The sequence below is a fragment of the Myxine glutinosa genome, chromosome 1 (assembly GCF_964187855.1).
Source record: "Myxine glutinosa chromosome 1, kmMyxGlut1.1, whole genome shotgun sequence".
In the NCBI taxonomy this organism is placed as follows: domain Eukaryota; kingdom Metazoa; phylum Chordata; class Myxini; order Myxiniformes; family Myxinidae; genus Myxine; species Myxine glutinosa.
Genome location: NC_136261.1, coordinates 150181099 through 150201758, shown reverse-complemented (window position 1 = coordinate 150201758; position 20660 = coordinate 150181099). Strand labels below are relative to the sequence as shown.

General features: G+C 42.1%; 1 protein-coding gene across 6 annotated transcripts in view; it reads left to right on the top strand.

Moving 5' to 3' along the window:
- The window catches only part of IGHMBP2 (immunoglobulin mu DNA binding protein 2), a 79135-nt gene that overhangs the window by 47513 nt on the left and 10962 nt on the right, over nt 1–20660 (top strand). For all 6 annotated transcript variants that reach the window (XM_068119398.2, XM_068119404.2, XM_068119391.2 and 3 more), the window contains 3 exons: nt 949–1072; nt 8009–8824; nt 10353–10522. In XM_068119398.2, coding sequence (XP_067975499.2) covers nt 949–1072; nt 8009–8824; nt 10353–10522 — 1110 coding nt within the window. The remainder of the gene's footprint in view (nt 1–948; nt 1073–8008; nt 8825–10352; nt 10523–20660) is intronic.

Sequence of the window (20660 nt, the reverse complement as noted above, 5' to 3'; positions counted from 1 at the left end):
TATCCTGACGGCCGGTCTACAGGTGGCCACGTGCTTCATTTATTTATTTATTTATTCCCCATGGTATAATGCTCGTAATGGAACTCGTTTTATGCATGGTCTAAGGCTAATTTTCTCTTGTTTACAAACGTATCATGAGCAACTTCTTGAGCAATTAGAGGCTCTGTTATATTATACCTTATCTTCGGTCTGCGTCACTGCTAATTGCTCAGGAAGTGAGAGGGGGATTTTTGTGGAGAATTCTTGTGTATCGAAAAGCCAGGCATTAACTGCTGGTTTAACTGGAACCATAAAGGAGAGTATTGGTGATAAATAAATAAAAATAAGAAAGTAAGATGGTCTATGATTCAAAATAAAATTTGTAATTACAGCTGGGCTGGGAAAAACATTTTTACAGGCAGAAAACTGAAATAAAACAAATTTCTTCTGTGATTTTTCTCCACGGAGCCCAGGGGGTGGAGGGGGGGGGGGGAGGGGGAGGGTTGCTGAAAGTCCAAGGGGGTCAGTGTTGAAAAGGTTAAAATTGAAGTGTATAGTGTATCCTTGATCACTGTGTGGGGTATCGTGTTTCTAATATTGACTTCCTTCCCATCTTACTCCATGGAGCGGTAGGTCATGTACCTTTTGCATTAGCGATGAGCTATTTTTGAAACAAAGTGCTCTTTTCGTCATTCTGAAGTTGGAATTGTGTGTTGTATTTGTCTGTCAGTATAAATGGTGGCTGGCTGTGTACACTTTTCATTCAACTTTATGCTTCATTATTCCTCCTCCTCCGCCTCTCTTCATCGATCATTATTAATGCTGTTGCTCTAATTTCCTGCAGCTCTTGGCTGCTGCTATTCGTCACTTATTGCTAGAAAGGTTTTTTTCTTGCTGCTGTCTTCTTCATTATTTATTTCACTGCATGCCCACTCATAATCTTGGCATTCTACTCCTTGTTTTATCTAGGTCCACCTTTTGAGACAGACACTTTCAGTTGCACACCCGGGCCTAGAGGTGAAGTCTGTGGATGGTTTCCAGGGCAGAGAAAAAGAGGCTGTGGTTTTGTCTCTTGTCCGGTCTAACCGTAAAGGTGTGTGTCATGTCGTCGCATATGTCGCTGTTATCTGCTTTGTGAAATGTATATTTTTTTCTGCTAATTAATGTTTGTCTTTTTATACAAAAGTCAGAGCTAATGAAGGACCAAAATGAAACAAAGCAACTGCGTAAGACTGATAGAGGATAAAAAGGAAAAAGAAACATGGTGACAACTAGAACAATGCGACTGTGTCGCCGATATGCCTCCGCATAGTCCCATAACAGGTATATGGCACCACTCTGCATATGTATGGGTTGTGGATCACGTTTGTGAAGTATCGTGTTGATCGGATAAGGTTCGTTTTTCTATCCAAGATGGCTGCCAAACCACGTGACCTATGACAGAATCATTTTCAAACTATATGCAACAGTGCTGTTCGATGATATTTGTAAAATTTCGTATCGATAGGGTGAGCGCTTTCAGAGATATAATTACTTAATATTTTCCTTCAATCCTGGTGTTGGATTAATAAACAAACCCTGGTGTTGGGCTAGCGGCTAGGGTGCCGGCTTAGGATCCTAGGATCCTGGGTTCGAATCCCGGTCGATCGCTGAATTAACGCCAGGGGGATTGACTCAGCCTGTCATCCTTCCGAGGTCGGCTAATTGAGTACCAGTTCACTGGTAATACCCTGTTTGTCGTTAAAGGCGGCAAAAAGGGTTGGCGTCAGGAAGGGCATCCGGCCGTAAAACATTGCTTCAAAAAGGGGACCAAAAAAACAACAACAACCACGGTGCCCGAAAAGGCCAACCCCCGCTTTGCGGGGAAAAATGGCCTCTAAAGGTGGTTATTTTTTTAAATATATATAATCCAATATAGCTGCCAAACATTGTGACCTATGATGTCATAAATTTAATATTTCAATAAAAATGGGTCATAGATCATGTGCATGCAATTTCAGATTTTTAGGAGAAGAAAATCGATTAAAACATTTTTGGCTGGTATACCACTTCACCTATGATGTCATCATTTTCATGCTTTTGTTCCTCATTGGGAGTACTTCACAATGTGCCAAGTTTCAATTTTTCCATTCAGCAGTTGCCAAGAAATATTTTTTATTATTATTTGTTTTTAATCCAAGATGGCTGCCATACCACATGACCTATGACGTCACAATAATCATAAAAACATTCTGCGTGGGTGTCATTCCTACCCTGAAAGTTTCGTTTCAATCTGACATGGTTGCTGAGAAAAACGAGGTTTAGCCCGTATGGACGGATGGACGGACAACCCGAAAACATAATGCCTCCCGTGACTTTGTCGACGGAGGCAAGAAAACGCAGGGACACAACACAAACTAGAACGGCACTTGGTAGAGCGCATACCCCCACCAGGCTGAACAGTTTACGTTTTGTATCCCACTGATAGGCCGGATCTGCATCCATACCTGAAACAAAATCTTATCAGCTTGTTCATATCACCTAACCAACTCATCCACAGAGTTTTGTCATAACCCACCCACAACTTTTTGATATACCTTGCTGTATATCGCTTTTTGCCCCATCTCTCAATGGTGAAGAAGCACTTTTAAAAATGAACAAATCCTCGTATCCAGATCTGCATCTAGGTCATCAACAAAATTGAATCGATTTATCCTTGTCACACATCCAAACTGTCCACCAAGTTTCGTCTGATTCAATCCATAACTTTTTGAGATATTGTGCTATGCTGTATATTCTACCGTCTTCTACCGACTCCTCTCTGGCCTTGCCCCCCCAGCTCTCTCTGGGCAAGGCCCCCAAATATTCCCACAGGTCGCACAAGATCTGCCTGCAACCCTCTTATGGTTAAACTGCCAAAATCAAGACTCTCTGCTCACCTTCACTCCTTCATTCCTCTTTTCTCCCGCCTATGGAACAAACTCCCTCACTCTCTTCAATCCCACTCCACCCTCCAGGTCTTTAAAACAGCTGTTCACCACCATCTCTTATCTTCCCCCATCCAAAACCTTGATCTTTTCTACCCCCGCTAATTTCACCCCAAATCCACTTTTTTGAAATACCAACTTCTGTCCTGGAAGTCCTTGGTGTCCTTGTGTTTTATACTTCTCCCACCCCCCCCCCCCCCCTTCCCACGCCTCCTCTCCCCAAGCCCTCTCCCTCCCACACATCTCCCTGCTCTCAAATGTTGTGTTTGTGTGCTTCCCCTTTCTCTCCCCATCTTGTCTTCCGCTCCCTCTTTTTATATATTTTGTTTGTCTGGTTGATTTGTTTGTGAAATAAATGTTAGCTCTTTCACGAGCCTCGATTCAGTATACAAAAAAATAATAATAAATTGTGTATATCCCTATCACTTAATGGTGAGGAATCACTTTAAAGATTCTCCTATCCGGATCTGGATCTTCACCAAAATCTACTCGATGCATCCTTGTCACATGCCAACCTGTCCACTAAATTTTGTCCGAAACTGTCCATAACGTTTTGAGATATCCTGCTCACAGACAAAAACAGACAGACAGGAATTGAAAACATGACCTCCGTCCACCTTCTGTGGCAGAGGTAATAAATGATCAGAAAAAAACATAGGTGGAGGAGAAGCAGGATAGGATGATGGGAAATTTGAAATAACCATGTCGAACAGAGAATGTTTGCTATTCAGAAAGATGACTTTGTGAACTTAATTGTATAGGGCTATGGTCGCCCCTTCGGAATCTGCATTCCAATCCATTTCCTCCACTGGTCCGCCATCCTTTTGGCCATCAAAAAGAGTCAACCTCAAGAATGTTGTCCTGCCATCTCTTTGCTGGTCATTCACTTGGCCTCAGATTGTTTAAATTAGTTGGCCTCGGATTCAGAAAGATGTCTGAAAAGAAAAAAGCTGAGTAAGGCCAGATATTTTGCAGAAGGCCATAGCTGCTAGTTTGAGGATTGACTCCCAGCCAGCTGGCATAGTGGCAATTGACGTGTCCATAGAGTAGAAAGAGAACTTGAGTGGGAGGACAGTAGAGAACACATGCTTGAGGAATGGTCCTCATAAATCGAGACCACAGATGGCGGGATGGTGGACCACACAGAGAAATAGGCGGTTGTAATGGAGAGAGACATGAAGCCATAAATACCCAAGATATGCTTTATTGTTGCTTTTTATGAAGCGAATAAAGACAAAATGAAATTCGACATCAGGATCGTAGGAGCAGAGTCGGGGTTTCAGAGTGAGTTATGAGCATGGACAAAAACGCTATCACCATTATGAGAGCGGGGTCTATCAAAGTGCAGGAAAGGTGATCAATGAGCTCGGAACATCCTGCATGAGAAAGGTTTCTGTCGAAGATACAGAGAGATCTGGAAGGAGATATTTCAGAATTTAGCTCAAAGTCATCTGTTGTTAGTGAGGAGATACTGAGATTGAGGGTTTGGAGCATTAATGGGAGGTGGTGAAGTATGGGATAGACTGGAGTGGAAGGAATGGGGTACGGCAGTTAGGTGGCTGGGCACCTGCAGTGAGGTGTGGTTGGGACAGCTTCAGAGGGTGGTACCAGAAAGGAATTCCATGTTTTTCTTTTCTTTGTTACTTCCGTTTATATTTGCGTTTTCACTCGCATTATATTGGATGCTCCATAGTGTGCTTTTAATCCCAGTGCGACCTTCTATGTGCCGGATGGATTGGGTAAGGGCTGCAACTAAGCTGTCACTGTCAGAGTTTCGTGAAGCAGTGCAGGATAGGGATGTTTGGACAAATCTGATCATGAATGTCACCAGAAGTCAGACACGATTTGACAGAACTAGATAACTAGATCCCAGTTAAAATTAGAATTAATTGTCTATCAAATTTAATTTCGGAGACTGGAATTGCTTTCCAATTGCATTTATTAACGCAAGGCAATTTTTCGTTCATAACTTGAGACTATCCTTCAGTTTCGTCAGTTTTCACTAGTGAGGTCACCATTCCATCATGAATGATCATCGGTTGCATCATGACTCTCACATGGTCTTTTGACTTTGTATTTGTCATTATGTCATATCCCACCTGAAGCCTCAGTTTGAGAGATCTCTCCACTGTTATCTTTTTTTGTTATTTCTAAAGCTGGCTATACACTGAGATTATTCATCCATTCAAATGCCATTATCCTTGAGCAATTAACACATGTGTGTGTTCATCAGTGAAATTAACATGTATTGGTGTGAATGCCACATGTTTTCCAGGAAAATTTCAAATGCATTAGCATAATTTCCTGCATTTTAGGTACCGATATGCTTGAAGTTAAATCTTACTATAATTCATCAAATGGCTGTCCGTCTGTCTGTCCGTCCGTCTGTTCATTCGAAGGTACCGCAAAAATGGCTGAGCCGATCGCAACGATATTTTGGGTGGGTAATCCTGGGACCCACTGGAGTAAAATGGGCTATATTGTTTTTCCATTTTCAGGTTTGGACTCCCGCCTAACGTTATTTTCCCGGGTACCGCACAAACGGCTGCACCGATCGCAACCTGATGAATGAAAACACAGTTAAAAATAATGACCTTGGACAAAGACCTTTTATAAGGACATGGGCTGAATCCCTGCTTGAGAGAATGCCAACCCCCTCCCCTCCATCACGGTCGTCTCTCCAACTCACAATCCCACGAGATATGCGGAAAGGACGACTCAAAACCAATTATATTCTTTTTGATTCGTATATAAACATCATTAAAAGTAAATAATGACCTTGGCCAAAGTTCAAACGACGTGGGTATAATCTCTACATGAGAGAATTCCACATAGCTATTTGGGCGGTGTATAAGCTACCAGATCGCTGTCTCTATCGATCTTGCCAAAGCCGTAACACTTATTGGCTCAAAATCCTTTTAACTGTTGACTTGGTAGTTTTTACAATGAAGGAAACATTAACAATGTTGTTAAAAGTTTATTTTTTATATTAATGCTAATGTGTGATTGGAGTTATGCTGTTTGGAATGAAAAAAGATTTCGTGTTCAAGTGAATGACGACATGCCGTGATGGTTTCTACTTTCTAAACATGAAATTCGCGGATCGCCATGTGCAGATTAGCCACGGTCCCACGATCGATGTTTCCATACGTGAACGTACCTGTTTGTTTGCGTACAGGTACGTTTTTCATGGAAGTCCTTCACGAACTTGCTGTCCATGTCTGACGTGCGATTGAAGGTGCTACAGGAATGTGGAATTTATTGGTTTCATGCTTTAGCATTCGCCGTTTCTGCATTGCCTGTTTGCCTCTGGCCTCCCCACCCGTGCATAGCACGGGTACCTCACTAGTTTAAAAAATCCTCCAAATCTGCTTACGTTTTAGTGAAAAAACTCCACGGATACATTGTCAGACGTGGGAACATCCTAAGTGCAGACTTTATTTTTTAATATTGTGCGAAAAACGGATGTGATGTCAACAGTTTCTGATAAACTGTGAGCGATTCCCATGAGTGGGACACGTGCTACACATTGTGGGGCAATATTCAGGCGAAAGAACTTATTTGTGAGTGAATATCATGCAACATATACAGTAGTTGTTTGATTGTGAGATGAAACCAAGGTGGCTCTTGCACAAAATTCTGGAGACATTGACTTGAATTGCCTGGGATTTTAATTTACTCATTGCCTCGTAGTATGCCCGGCTTCAGGGGGAAATGTGCAATTCTGCATCATCAGCATCTCTCTTGGAGAGAGATGTTTTCTCAGCAAAATAAATGAATCTTAAAATGTAAGACTTAGTGAGGTCTGCATTGCGAGAGAAGCCATTAACAGCAAATATTTCAGTTGCATAAACCCACATCGTTGGTGGCATTCAAACTCGATTGACCAATCAAAAAAGGCCGAACTGGTCAGATCGGAGAGGGCCTCAACCAAATTGAATTCTCCAATCCTTTGAGGGATCTTTCCCTCGATTTAGCTAAAATGGAAACATCAAAGGAGAAAGTGGGATAAAGACTTGCTAAACCCTGCTTTGCCTTCTCACAACAGCCTGATTCCATTTAGCTGAGGGCGTAGCTCGGTGATCGCCTGTTATTGGTCATGGCCACTTTTGCCATATCTGTTATTTATTTGTTATTTATGTTAATTATGGCATTCTGTTATCTGTTATTTATGGCAGTGGAAAACAACATTACCATAATTATTCATTTCTGTCATTTTTACTGCTGGATTATGCATTCATTCATTCATTCTAACCACGAGATTTGGAACATTAAGAAATTGCTGTCGTATCTCCCTGTTCCAGACGTTGCTGTTCTAAGTTATTCTTTGTATATCTATAAATATGTCCTATGGGTGTGTTTGGTTTTTGAACATTCATGGAAACAGCTGGGGCATATGGAAATGAAATTGTTTCAATGTAACTGGTTTTATAATGTTTATTGTACAATGATTTGACAGATCCAATTGGATTATTTACTTTCATCCTCATTAGTTCAGTTGAATAGCTGATGCTTTAGGACCCTGAAGAGAGTTTGCAAATTTAGATATGGTGCATTAAAAAAATAAAAAACAGAGAATTTTATTGGCACCTTTTCTAATCCCCCCAACCCCACTAAAAAAACAGTTTACAAAGGAAGACAAAAACCTTGTATTTTGGAGCTTGTTCCTTGCTGAGTCCAAAGGTGTGTTCCACAGAAGGGTTAGGCCAGATTCGTTACTATCACATAACCAAGCACAGTAATCTATCTAGACGAATTAGTCCAGAACAGTCATCATCTGATCCACCACAATGCCTTCTCGTGACCAACTAGTTCGCTTCCTGTTGCCTGGCCCGTTTAAAAAAATATGCTGTGAACACCAAATTGTATGACGTATCAAAATTCTTGGGAATTGATACAACCAAGTTGCTGTGGATTATCTGTGTGAACATAGCTTGAGTAAAGCTTTTATATCTGGCTTAGGCAACTGCCTCCTCGGGCAGGGTTGTTAGTTGTTTGGAGAGATGTTATCTCATTTTGCTTATTTTATGATGTGGAACTCTTTGTGTTATGGTACTTGGCAGGTGAGGTGGGATTCCTGAATGATGATCGACGCATCAACGTTGCAGTGACTCGGGCACGAAGGCACCTTGCAGTGGTTTGTGATTCAGACACAGTGGGCAGTCATCCCTTCCTGCAGTCTCTCTTGGATCAAATTGAGGCACAAGGCGAGATGCGCACAGCGTTTGAGTACCTTAGTGATATTGTGGAAGAAGCCTCATTCCGACCAGACCATGACCAGAGTGTTTCAAGGAATAAAAACGACTGCGCCAGTGCAAGTATGCATACCAAGACTGCCGTACAGGGTAGCCGCATTAAGAGCGCAAGAGATGCGGATACATTTCGAGAGAAGACTGAAGTGAAAAGGCAAGAACATCAACATTTACGTTGTGAGCTTGAAGCTTTTGTGGCAGACAACACAAAACAGCGGCTTGAATTTCCAGCTTCACTAGAATCATCAGGACGACTTTGGGTGCACCGCTTTGCAGAAGAGCTTGGTTTGGGTCATCGCAGTGTTGGGGATGGAAATAAGCGGTTTATAGCCATCTGGAAGCCGGGGGAATCTTCAAAAAGTGACGAGACTACTACACAAGAGGAAGCTCCACAAAGTGTCAACAAAGAAGCTGCTCAAGAAAATGACTCCACTGAAGATTTCACATGTGAACTGAATGAAAAAGCGGTTAAAGATACAGCTGACAAAGCAAAGGGAGTCCGAGTAGACCTGAAAGCTTTGCATATCGAATGTGTGAAGAGGGATAAGGCTCGAGCACAGGTAAACGACAAGGAGAAAAACAGAATGGGGGCACACAGAAAGAAATCTGGAAAGAATATCAACAAAGGTAATGTCTATTTCCTTCACTTATTTTTACTAGTCTTGCATTTTCCAGTTGACTTGTTCTTTTGGAAAGGTCTATATGACTTCAATAGGGTGTGCGTGAGGTGGGGGGCAGGTGATGGGGATGGGAGGGAGGAAGTGTTGTTTAGTTCAATGTGACGTGGATGGATTTTTTTTGAACCTTCCAGTGTGCAAAGATATACAAGGAAACCGAGGTACAGGAGATCACCATTTGGCCCATTGTGTCCGTATCATACCCATGCCAGATTTTAATACATTAATTCACTTGTTTTTTATTTACTCTCCCCATTCTTAGCATTAACTTAAAAGCTTATGTGACGTTTCCATCCCGTTTGCAATTCATATGTTCACAGATTTAATAGTTGGTTTAATCATCCCATAAAGACCAGGATTCTCTTTGATGCAACCAACACATTGCCTGCAAAGCACCAGGTTGACACTTTATGGTTTGACCAGTATTCAAACCTGACAACCCTGACTGACAGACTGACTGGATCCAAAACCCTGACTCGCATCTCAGAGGCGAGTACACTACACTCTGAGCAATCTTCTCAGCCCTGCTTGAATGGTTAATGTTTCTTATGATGGGGAAAATATGACATGTGTAAATGAAGGCCAAACATGCAAGCAATGGTGAGTGGCAGATACGCAAGTTTTCTTCCATTGACAACATGGGAAATTTAAAGCAAAACCAAGGAAAGGACAAAGGAAGTTTTCATACACAAAGGAAGGTAAAAGAGGAATAAAAATGAGAAACCGAATGAGAAATAAAGTGTAAATTTACAATCTTTGTTGAATCCACACTGCTCACCTTTTCTCATTTGTTCCTCTTTTCTCCCACTTGTGAAACCAACTTCCACATCCTGTTCAATTGGATTGTTCCCTCCAGGTTTTCAAGCCAGCTGTTCACCACCATCTCGAGTCCAAAACCATGATCTTTACAACCCCGTTAACTCTCCCCAAGACCCCCTCTCTCCAACATTCCTGTTTTTCTTTCTGAGAGTTTGCCCCCAAAAATAGTTTTTTTTTTGTTTGTTTATTTAAAGTCTTATGATTATGTTATTATGATTCTACATGCTGCCCTGTCTTCCAGCAAGCTTTGAAATTGGTTTAAAATACCTTTAGTCAGTGCAGTATACTGGTTATTCTACCAGGTGAGCGCCAGGGGTATTGCCCCTATGTTTATTGTAAGGTATGCATTATTTCATGTAGAAAATGTATACATAAGTTTTATAAGGAAACGGTATCCATTTGCTGCTTCATGCTGTCTCATTGTGGAGATGCATCAGTGATATCTTGGCTGATTAACAATCTCTAAAACAGTTGAATTCAAATGTCATGTCCCAGAATTATGTTGCAGTTGTCTTATTCTGTTCCTATTCCTGGTCACTGCTATAAATACTGAAGCTCATGCTTGCTTCTATGAAGCGAATCTTTAGCAACGGAAGCTTGCTGCAGACAATACAGATTGTAACTTCTTTCTCCTCTAAGAATGTATTTTAACTTCACAGGCAGTCAGGTTGATTTGGTGGGGGATGAAGACCTGGATTCTGTAGTAGAAGCGTTTGCGCACTTGGATCGCACTTGTGCTTTTCTCAAATGCAAGGCAAACGTGTCTTTGGTGGGCCATCTATGCCAGCATTGCCACCGCACCCACTGCCTCAAGCACCACATCCCTGAGGTATGTGCTGCCAACCAACCCTCAATTAGCTAATTTAATATGTAAGTTAGGGTACACATGTTCTGGTTTTACTCATGTAGTCATAGGCCACATTAATCATTTAATTTATTGTCTTATTTAATTTATTGTTCATAATTTGATTTATCATCCGGAAACATGATTGAATGTTTCCGGATGATGCAGCTATACATAACATGACAATAGGTTGATTCTAAAACACAAATGTGCAAAACAATCGCCAAAGAATAGCTGCATACAACGAAGCTGATCCTGAAAACATACCTCTACCCAAGAAACAAAATTGAAGCCATAAACCAGCTCACATTACCAGTGTTCCAATAAAGCTGTGGAATAATAAACTGGCCCCAATCAGAAATCAACAAGTTAGACATCAAAACAAGAAAACTCCTTACCATCAACAAAATGTTTTACAAAAACCAGTGCATCCCGAGAATGTACCTGCTGAGACGAGGGAGGAAGCGGCCTGATGGAACTCAACCAGGTGCACGTAGCAGCAAGTGTAGGACTTCTTTTTTTTTTTTTTTTTTTTTTTTGTATACAAGGACGAGGCTCGTGAAAGAGCGAACATTAATCACACAGAAAGACAAACCGACACATAAAACATATAACATAGGGAGCGGTAGACAAGATGGGGAGAGAGGGGGAAGGACACAAACACAACATTTGAGAGCAGGGACCGAGAGACATGGAGACATCGAGAGATCTGAGAGAGGGCGAGGGCTTTGGGGGGGGGGGGCGTGGGAAGGGGGCGGTGGGAGAGGTATAAAACATATGGACACTGCCAGGACTTCCAGGAAAGAAGTTGGAATTTCAAACAAGGTGGATCTGGGGTGAATTAGCGGGGGTAGAAAAGATCAAGGTTTTGGATGGGGGAAGATAAGAGATGGTGGTGAACAGCTGTTTTAAAGACCTGGAGGGAGGAGTGGGATTGAAGGGAGTGAGGGAGTTTGTTCCAGAGGCGGGAGAAAAGAGGAATGAAAGAGTGAAGGTGAGCAGAGAGCCGAGATTTCGGCAGTTTAACCATCAGAGGGTTGCTGGCAGATCTTGTGCGACCTGTAGGAATATTTGGGGGACAGAGCACAGAGAGAGCTGGGGGTGCAAGGCCGGAAAGGAGTCGGTAGAAGACAGAAAGACCACCTACCTGCCTGCGGTGAGTGAGTGAAAGGCCCTCAGAGATAGCTTCATCGCGGGAGATTCCAATAATTCTGAAAGCTTTGGTTTCAACAGCGTGAAGCCGAGCTAGGTGTGAGGCAGGAGCACCGGCCCATAGGGGAGAACAGTATTCCATTGAGCTGCGGATGAAAGCCTTGTATGTGGTGAGGAGCTCAGGTGTGCCGAGGAAGGACTTCGCACGACGGAGGATGCCCAGTCGGCGACTGGCTTTGGAGGCCAGCTTGGAAATGTGGTTTTCCCAAGAAAGATCATGGCAGATAGTGAGACCCAAAATCTTGAGCGACAGAACTTCTTGGAGAGGATTGTTGAGAAAGTAGATGGGAGGGTTGTCCAGTCGATCTTTTCGGAGAGACATAGTAAGAGTGTGAGATTTGTCAGGATTGAAAGACATGTTCCACTTGTTTGACCAGTCTGTGATTTTGTCCAGGTCTTCAGAGAGTGAGGAGGCAGCAGACTGCCGATCTGAGGGAAGAGGAATGGAGCGGCAGAGAGTGGAGTCATCAGCAAAGAGATAGAGAGGATTTTCGAGAGAGTCAGAGAGATCATTGATGAAGACCAGAAAAAGCACGGGGCCCAGAACACTGCCTTGGGGAACTCCAGCCTGAACAGGAAGAGGAGATGAGAGAAACCCATTCAGGGCCACACGTTGACGACGACTAGAGAGGACTAGCTGAGTATGTGAAATGGTCAACAGACTATCGGATGCAATTTATAAATAAACATGAACAAAATAACCCTGAAAAAGTATCCCTAACTCACCTTGCAAATAATTTCCAAAAACAGGTGCGACTAGAATATGCCGCACAGGAAAATTAAATGGCAGCAAATTCTGCCCCAACAATAGTAAAAAAGATAAAATCAATATATATTTTTTAAAAATTAAGAAATATACACCAACAACTGGGAGAATGACAAAAGAGCAGGAAAATACGAAAAATAATTGGACAGAGTGGGGATAGACAAAGAAGGCTCAATGGAATGGCTAAGAAGAGGTCAGCTCAACTGGGACGGAGAACGAATCGTAATACATACCCAATATCAAGGACACTACACCATTGGATTTTAAAAAGATGGTGGGACTCAGCCAGACGGACACGTGTAGATTCTACAAGACAGAAACCGAAAGTAGTAGTCACCTCTCTCGGGATGCAAAAAACTATTATCAGAACAACTTTACACACAACGGCACAACAAAGTATGCCAAGTGATTCATTGGCGGCATATCTGCAAAAAATTAAACATTCCAGTCCCAGAAAACTCATGGAAACACGAACCAAGGGAACCATGGGTCATGCTCACCTATGACCTGATGATTACATTGAGCGTGAACATAGAAAACAAAGCATTGCGACTGGACATAGTACTCAGGAACCAGAAAGAAAAGACAGCATTTCTGATCGAGTGATCAGTATCCAGCGAGTTTAGCTTAAATAATGCAGAAATCAAGAAAATGACCAAATACCAGGATCTCAAAAATTATATCATGATTTCATGGAAGCTGAAGAGTATCTAAATTACACAAATGACAACTAGAGCAACAAGAATAACAAAGAAGAACCTCACTGAGATTTAAAAAAAAAACATTCCCGGGAATATTGCCACAAACAATCTGCAATTGGAGGCAATCCGGGGTTTGGTGACGATCTTAAAAAGGGCCCTTAGAAGAAAACTCTGAGAACAACAAAAATTAAACAGCTCAGTCCATGAACCGTGATCCCTTATTGAAGTGGCTGTGGATACTTTGAATCCTGTGAAGACTCAGTTCTACCTCCTGAAACCCACAAATGGGTATAACAACCAATGAGATACACACTCACATATACACACACACATGAAGGTGGATACTTTTTAGACCTGGGAGGGCTCTGTTACACTTTTCTTATTTTTCTTTATCTTTAGTCATTGCCTTTTTGGTGCATTTTTGTGCAACTGTTTATTTTCCATGTGTGCATTGCTAGCCATGTTGCTGTAACATTCTGCTCCAAATGAAATTGCAATTTGCATAGTTTATGTTATGTTGACGTATGCCGAACGGGTCGCCAGCCAGCTCGGTCGGGGCTTATAGTTTGGGTGTTTTCAGTCCTTGATCTTGTGTGCATTCTGATTGTTTGGACGAACTGCAAGTTGTACCGAATTTGATTCCAACTGGAAATGAAAGCCACTGTTCTCGGTCGGCAAGTAACTGAGCATGACATTTTGATTACACAATGTTTTCTCTAAAATTAGCTGTTTTGAGTCACTTGACACATGCATAGACAAGTGAGCAGAGAAATAGGTTCTTTGATTTATAGCATTGCATGTCCCAGTTACCTGCAGCAAGGGTGCAGGGCATGTCTTACTCTTGCATTCAAAGTAAAGTTTACCTGCATTGATCTTTTTTTTTTTTTTTTTCAACCACACATATTTGACTGCATGTATTGAAAAGCTGTTGAGATTGCATTTTTCTTGAGCTTTCCTTGGAATTTAATGCCCAAACGTTTAGCAGCTCAGTATTACATTTGACCCCAAGCTCAAAACAATCAGAACACAAAATATTGTTATGGTGGGCTACTGGGCTCCCATGCTTTCCTTTTTACATGGAAAATCCACAACTGCCACCATTTTTGTGACCCGGTGACTTCTAGAACCCTCACTGTTTCTACAGCCTATTGCACAACAAACGCGAACGGCACCTGGCTTGTTCTTGTCACCTACCCAACTCATCCACATAGGTTGCTCATAATCTGTCCATACCTTTTTGAGATGTCATGCTATATATTATTTTTGGCCCCATCTGAATGGTGAAGTAGAATCGCTTCAAAAATTTTAAACAAAACCTTGAATCCGGATCTTCACCAAAATCTAATCATTTTTTCCTTGTCACAAACCCAACTTGTCCACCAAGTTTCATCCGAATCCATCCACAAGTTTTTGAGATATCCTTCTCACAGGCAAACAGGGGTGAAAACATAACATCCATCCACCTTCAGTGGCGGTGGTAATACGGCATGGTTGACAATAATGAGAGGCACTTGGTCCAAGAAATGACTCGCCCATCGTGGACCGAGAGAAAAGTTTAAAATCCAAGCCTAAAAGCCTACTGTATTTACTGATTTACTGGGTGGGGGAATTGATTTCATCACCTATTTTTAAAATTCCCCTTTTTTAAATTCCTACTCTGCCTGCACCAACGGGAAAATTTGTTTCATTTTGTGCTGCGTTTTTCTGTGTTTGTGACCGATATTTAAACATTATGCAAACATTATTTTACAAAAAGCATATGATTTGTAAAGCAATATATTTACAATAAAATGTGCCTTCATGTGCAGTACCTTCACAAAGTATTCGCACCCCTCGACTTTTTCACATTTTGTAATGTTACAGCCTGAATTTAAAATGGATGAAACTGACATTTTGTCACTGATATACACATAATACCCCATAATATTAAGGTGGATTATTTTTTTTATAGAATGTTTCACAAATTAATTAAAAATGAAAAACTGAAATGTCTTGTCAATAAATATTCAACCCCTTTGCTATGACACTCCAAATGGAGCTCAGGTGCATCCAATTTCCTTTTATCATCCTCAAGATGTCTCTCGAACTTGATTGGAGTCCATCTGTGTCCAATTCAATTGTTTGGACATAATTTAGAAAGAAACACACCTTTCTATATAAGGTCCCACAGTTGACAGTGCATGTCAGAGCAGAAACTCTACCATGAAGTCCAAGGAACTGTCCGTAGAACTCAGAGGTAGAATTGCGAGGCGGCATAGATCTGGGGAAGGGTATAAAACAATTATAGAGTGTTGCAAGTTCTGAAAAGCACAGTGAGCTCCATCATTATGAAATGGAAAGAATATGGAACTACCCAGACTCTTCCTAGAGCTGGCGGTCCGACCAAGCTGAGAGACCCAGGCGAGAAGAACCATGGTCAGGGTGGTGGCCAAGAACCCAATGACCACTCTGACAGAACTGGAGTTCCTTGTCTGAGATGGGAGACCATGCTGGAAGGACAACAGTCTCTGCAGCACTACTCAAATCTAGGCTTTATGGGAGAGTGGCCAGACGGAATCCACTCCTGAGAAAAAGGCACATGACAGCATGCTCGGAGTTTGCAAAAAGGCATGTGAAAGACTCAGAGCATGAGGTAAAATATTGTTGTCTGACGAAACGAAAATTGAACTCCGGCCTGAATGCAAAGCTCTAGGTCTGGCGAAAACCGAGTACAGCTCATCACCGATCTAACACCATCCCTACCGTGAAGCATGGTGGTGGCAGCATCATGTTATGGGGATGATTTTCAGTGGCAGAGACTGGGAGACGTGTAAGGATAGAGGGAACAATGAATGGAGCCAAATACAGACAAATCCATGAGGAGAACCTGCTTCAGAGTGCAAAAGACCGTAGACTGTTGGGAAGAGTTATGTTCCAACAGGATAATGACCCCAAACATACAGCCAAAGCAACACTGGAATGGCTTTAAAACAAGAATGTGAAAGTCCCTGAGTGGCCCAACCAAAGCCCAGAATTTGAATCACATTGAGAATCTGTGGAAAGACTTGAAAAATGCTGTTCACCGACGCTCCCCATCCAACTTGACAGAGCTTGAGCAAATGTGCAAGGAAGAATGGGAGAAACTCCCTAAATCCAGATGTGCAAAGCTGATACAGACATACCCAAGAAGATTCAAAGCTGTAATCCCTGCCAAAGGCGCTTCTACGAAGTATTGACTCGGGGATGAATACTTATGTAAATTGGATTTCTGCATTTCATTTTTAATTCTTTTGTAAAAAATCGAAAATACATTCCATTTTGACATCATGGGGTAATTGGGGTATTATGTGTACCTCAGCGACAAAAATCTCAATTTAATCAATTTGTAATTTAGGCTGTAACACAAAAAATGTGCTTTTCACAAAAAATGTGAAAAACGTCAAGTGGTGTGAATACTTTCTGAAATCACTGTGCACAAGAGCCGTTTTTACATTTTGTATTTGAAAAGCATTTTGCTGACCCTTGCAGCAATTCGGTAAACTTGGGTCAAGGCAGATGGAAGGGAGGTCGACGTGATTAATATCGATTTCCCTGCTTCTTGTTTCTACTCAAAACCTTTTATCTCTCTCTCTCTCTCTCTCTCTCTCTCTCTCTCTCTCTCTCTCTCTCTCTCTCTGTCTCTGTCTCTCTGTCTCTCTGTCTCTCTGTCTCTCTGTCATGCCCTTTGTAATTTATTTTTATTATCGCTTTGCAAAATAAAACTAGAATTTCAAGCAGAGATGCAGCCTCATCCTCTGTTGTCATAAACAAATCTGGGTTTTGGATCATGTATTTTGTACTGACCTTCTTGCAGTACCTTCAGTTGCTGGTAATATCAGACTATTTTAAGCCCGAACTAGCTTGTTCAGCCTGGAGCACAATTCATTAAACTTGGTGTTTATATTGTTAGCCATTGTCCTCGCATCACTCAACCAAATTGTGGTGACGTGTCTGTGAACGCAACAGCCTGTCATGGGAAAATTAATGGCAGTAAAAGATTAAAATCATTATCTTGTATTATTCTTTGTGTCATGTGACCACAGAAGTAAAATGCTCTTCTTCGGCGATCACTCGTAGCCGAGTATGATCATTTTCCAGTTCACGAGTTGTGGGTCCGCAGGTGGCTAAAGAGGCCGATCTTCGATCCGCAAATCCTGTTGCTGTTTTGTTTCGGCTGTTTTGGGGATCGGCTGTTTTGTTTTCTTGTCTTTATTTTCTCCTCCTCCTCTTATCCTCAACTGCTTGTCGACATAATTTTTCAAAACGATGGGAGCCCTTGTCGAGCAAGTTGCGCCAAGCAGATCTATCTTGCGCGAGGGTCTCCCATGTATCTGTGTTGATCTTGCATGCCTTCAAGTTGCCTTTTAGTGTGTCTTTAAAATACTTACGTTGTCCACCACGATTCCGCTGACCTTTCAGCTGGGAGAAAATGAGCTGTTTGGGAAGGCGATGGTCAGGAATCCGGACAACATTCCCCGTCCAATGTAATTGGTTTCGGATGATCAGAATGAATGAATGAATGATCGTTTTAAGGCCATTTTCCCCGCTAGAGCGGGCGTTAGCCTTGCGGGCCCCATGACAATCATGGTTCCCTGTTTGAGGCAATGTTTTTATGGCCGGATGCCCTTCCTGACGCCAACCCTTGGTCATGCTCTTACGATGCGCAGGGATATTCGGATGATCATAGCTGTTCATTTTAGCTTCTTCCAGAATGCTGATGTTGGTATGCATGTCTTCCCAGCTTATTCTAAGGATCTTCCGGAGACGACGTTGATGGTATCCCTCCATAATCTTCTGGTATCGTCTGTATGTGGTCCACGTTTCGCTTGCATACAACAATGTGGATTGGACAACTGCTCTGTATACTCGAAGCTTTATCTCTGAGCGGATGTCTTTGTCCTCAAAGGTTCTGCTCCTGAGGCGAGCAAAAGCAGTACTGGTACAGCGGAGTCTGTGTTGTGTTTAACCAATTAACAATAATCCTTGTGACCAATAATAATGACCAATAATAAGTCACAATCCTTGTGAGCAATTATGATGTGTCGTGTAGTGCTGTTTAGGTGGGGAGCATTTTAGATTTTTTGGTTTCACTAAGTAGCATGATTAATTTAGGTGGCACTTCTGCTTGGATTTCATTATTGCAGAAAATTTTGTCATAAATATTTAAATTTAGATTTTGCACTAGTTGGGTTCTCCCTGACACTGTTGATGAACATCTTGTACAAAGTTGATTCATTGCATCCAAACAATCACTTGGCATCACAAATAATTTTAAATTGATACCCAGCTGTGGAGGCCAGCTTGCAGATGTGACGGATTGAAAGGTCAAGTAGTTGCAAGCAACGACGGCACAGCAAATAATTTAGAGACGATGCTCGACCTTGGAGGCTAGTTTAAACATGTGAAAGTGCCAAGACAGATCGTGACACATTGAAAGGCCAAGTAGTTGCACAAGAACTGCTCTCGGGCAGAATGTGACCACAGAAGTAGATTAAAGGGCGACATTAAATGCGATCTTTGTTGTAATGTGGAGACCTTCCATAATTGAATTTAATGTTTTGGGAGATTGACCAGAGAAGGAAGGAATTTCATTACTCCAGCCTGTCGCTGGAGCAATGAATTTTTTTGCACAGAAAACATCTCTGTAGTCGTATGGAGGATTATCCAGCAAGGCAGAGCTGCTTCAAGGAATGTACATCAGACCCAAGATGCTGCTTCCAGCAAAGAGCTGAAGAAAGAACATCATCAAGGGCACCGTGCCGATGAGGTGCATGGAGGGATTCCCAGACTAAACCCCATCCACCACGTGAAAGAGCCCTCCGTTTGACAATAACAGCCATAAATATAGTCGCAGAAAGATGGATGGATTTGATTACGTGCAGATTATCCATAATATCTGATAACATTTCTCTAAGCTTCTTGCTGGAATGTGAGAAATCACTGAAGTCAAAACTGAATTATTACACTGAAAAATTCAATTTGGAGGAATGGAAACATATTGATATGAGCAGGGAATGTTTGTAACTAATATTTAACATTTGAACATTACCATCACAGCAGAATAGCACAGCACAATCACAGGAGCCACGATTGATGGTACATAGTGCAGAAGGATATGAAAGGCACACTTTGTCACATCAATTACCGATCGTTAAATAACACCGACTTGGCTCAGCTTACCTTCAAAGGAAACACTTGAAGTCCTATTTTCGGCTTCCTGGAATAAAAGTCTCGGTGACTTGCCATATGCTTTGCATAAACCTTGAGAGCTTATTGTTTTTTCATGGTTATCAGTAACTTAGTAGTTGTTGAAAAAAAATGAAAAAAAATTGAATCTGTATTATCTTTACTATTTTGGGGTGTGGAGGAACATGAACTTATTCACATGTTGTATTGAACGTTTTGCAATGTGTTGGATGTTTTTTTTTGTTTTTTTTTTGGAAGAGCCAAGACACAATTGAGATGCTTAATCAGCAGAAATGAATTACAAACAATATGTTGTTACATTTGTGGGTGGTTGATGTCGGTGGGGAGGGGAGGGACTCGGGGAAGGGAGGGGAGGGGAGGTGAGCGTCAATATTGGAATTAAGGTACCCCCATTTGTGTTTGTATAGTTTTCCGACTTTTGGACCCTGTATTAAGGATAGGAATAAGTGGTCCTGTTTGTGCGCCAACATTTGGTGTCTAGAAAGGTTAAGGTGTCTCATCCCTTCATTCATTTGGCATCCTCCGTCGTGCGAAGTCCTTCCTTGGCACACCTGAGCTCCTCACCACATACAAGGCTTTCATCCGCAGCTCAATGGAATACTGCTCTCCCCTCTGGGCTGGTGCTCCTGCCTCACACCCAGCTCGTCTTCACGCTGTTGAAACCAAAGCGTTCAGAATCATTGGAATCTCCCGCGATGAAGCTAACTCCAAGGGCTTTTCACTCACTCACCGCAGGCAGGTTGGTGGTCTTTCCGTCTTCTACCGACTCCTCTCTGGCCTTGCCCCCCCCCCAGCTCTCTCTGGGCTCTGTCCCCCAAATATTCCTACAGGTCGCACAAGATCTGCCTGCAACCCTCTTATGGTTAAACTGCCAAAATCAAGACTTTCTGCTCACCTTCACTCCTTCATTCCTCTTTTCTCCTGCCTCTGGAACAAACTCCCTCACTCTCTTCAATCCCACTCCACCCTCCAGGTCTTTAAAACAGCTGTTCACCACCATCTCTTATCTTCCCCCATCCAATTCCAATTTACGAAGGAATCGTATTTTTAGCTCTTTCACGAGCCTCGATTCAGTATACAAAAAAAAAAAAAAAAAATCCAAAACCTTGATCTTTTCTACCCCTGCTAATTTCACCCCAAATCCTACACTTTTTTGAAATACCAACTTCTGTCCTGGAAGTCCTTGGTCTCCTTGTGTTTTACACCTCTCCCCCCCCAC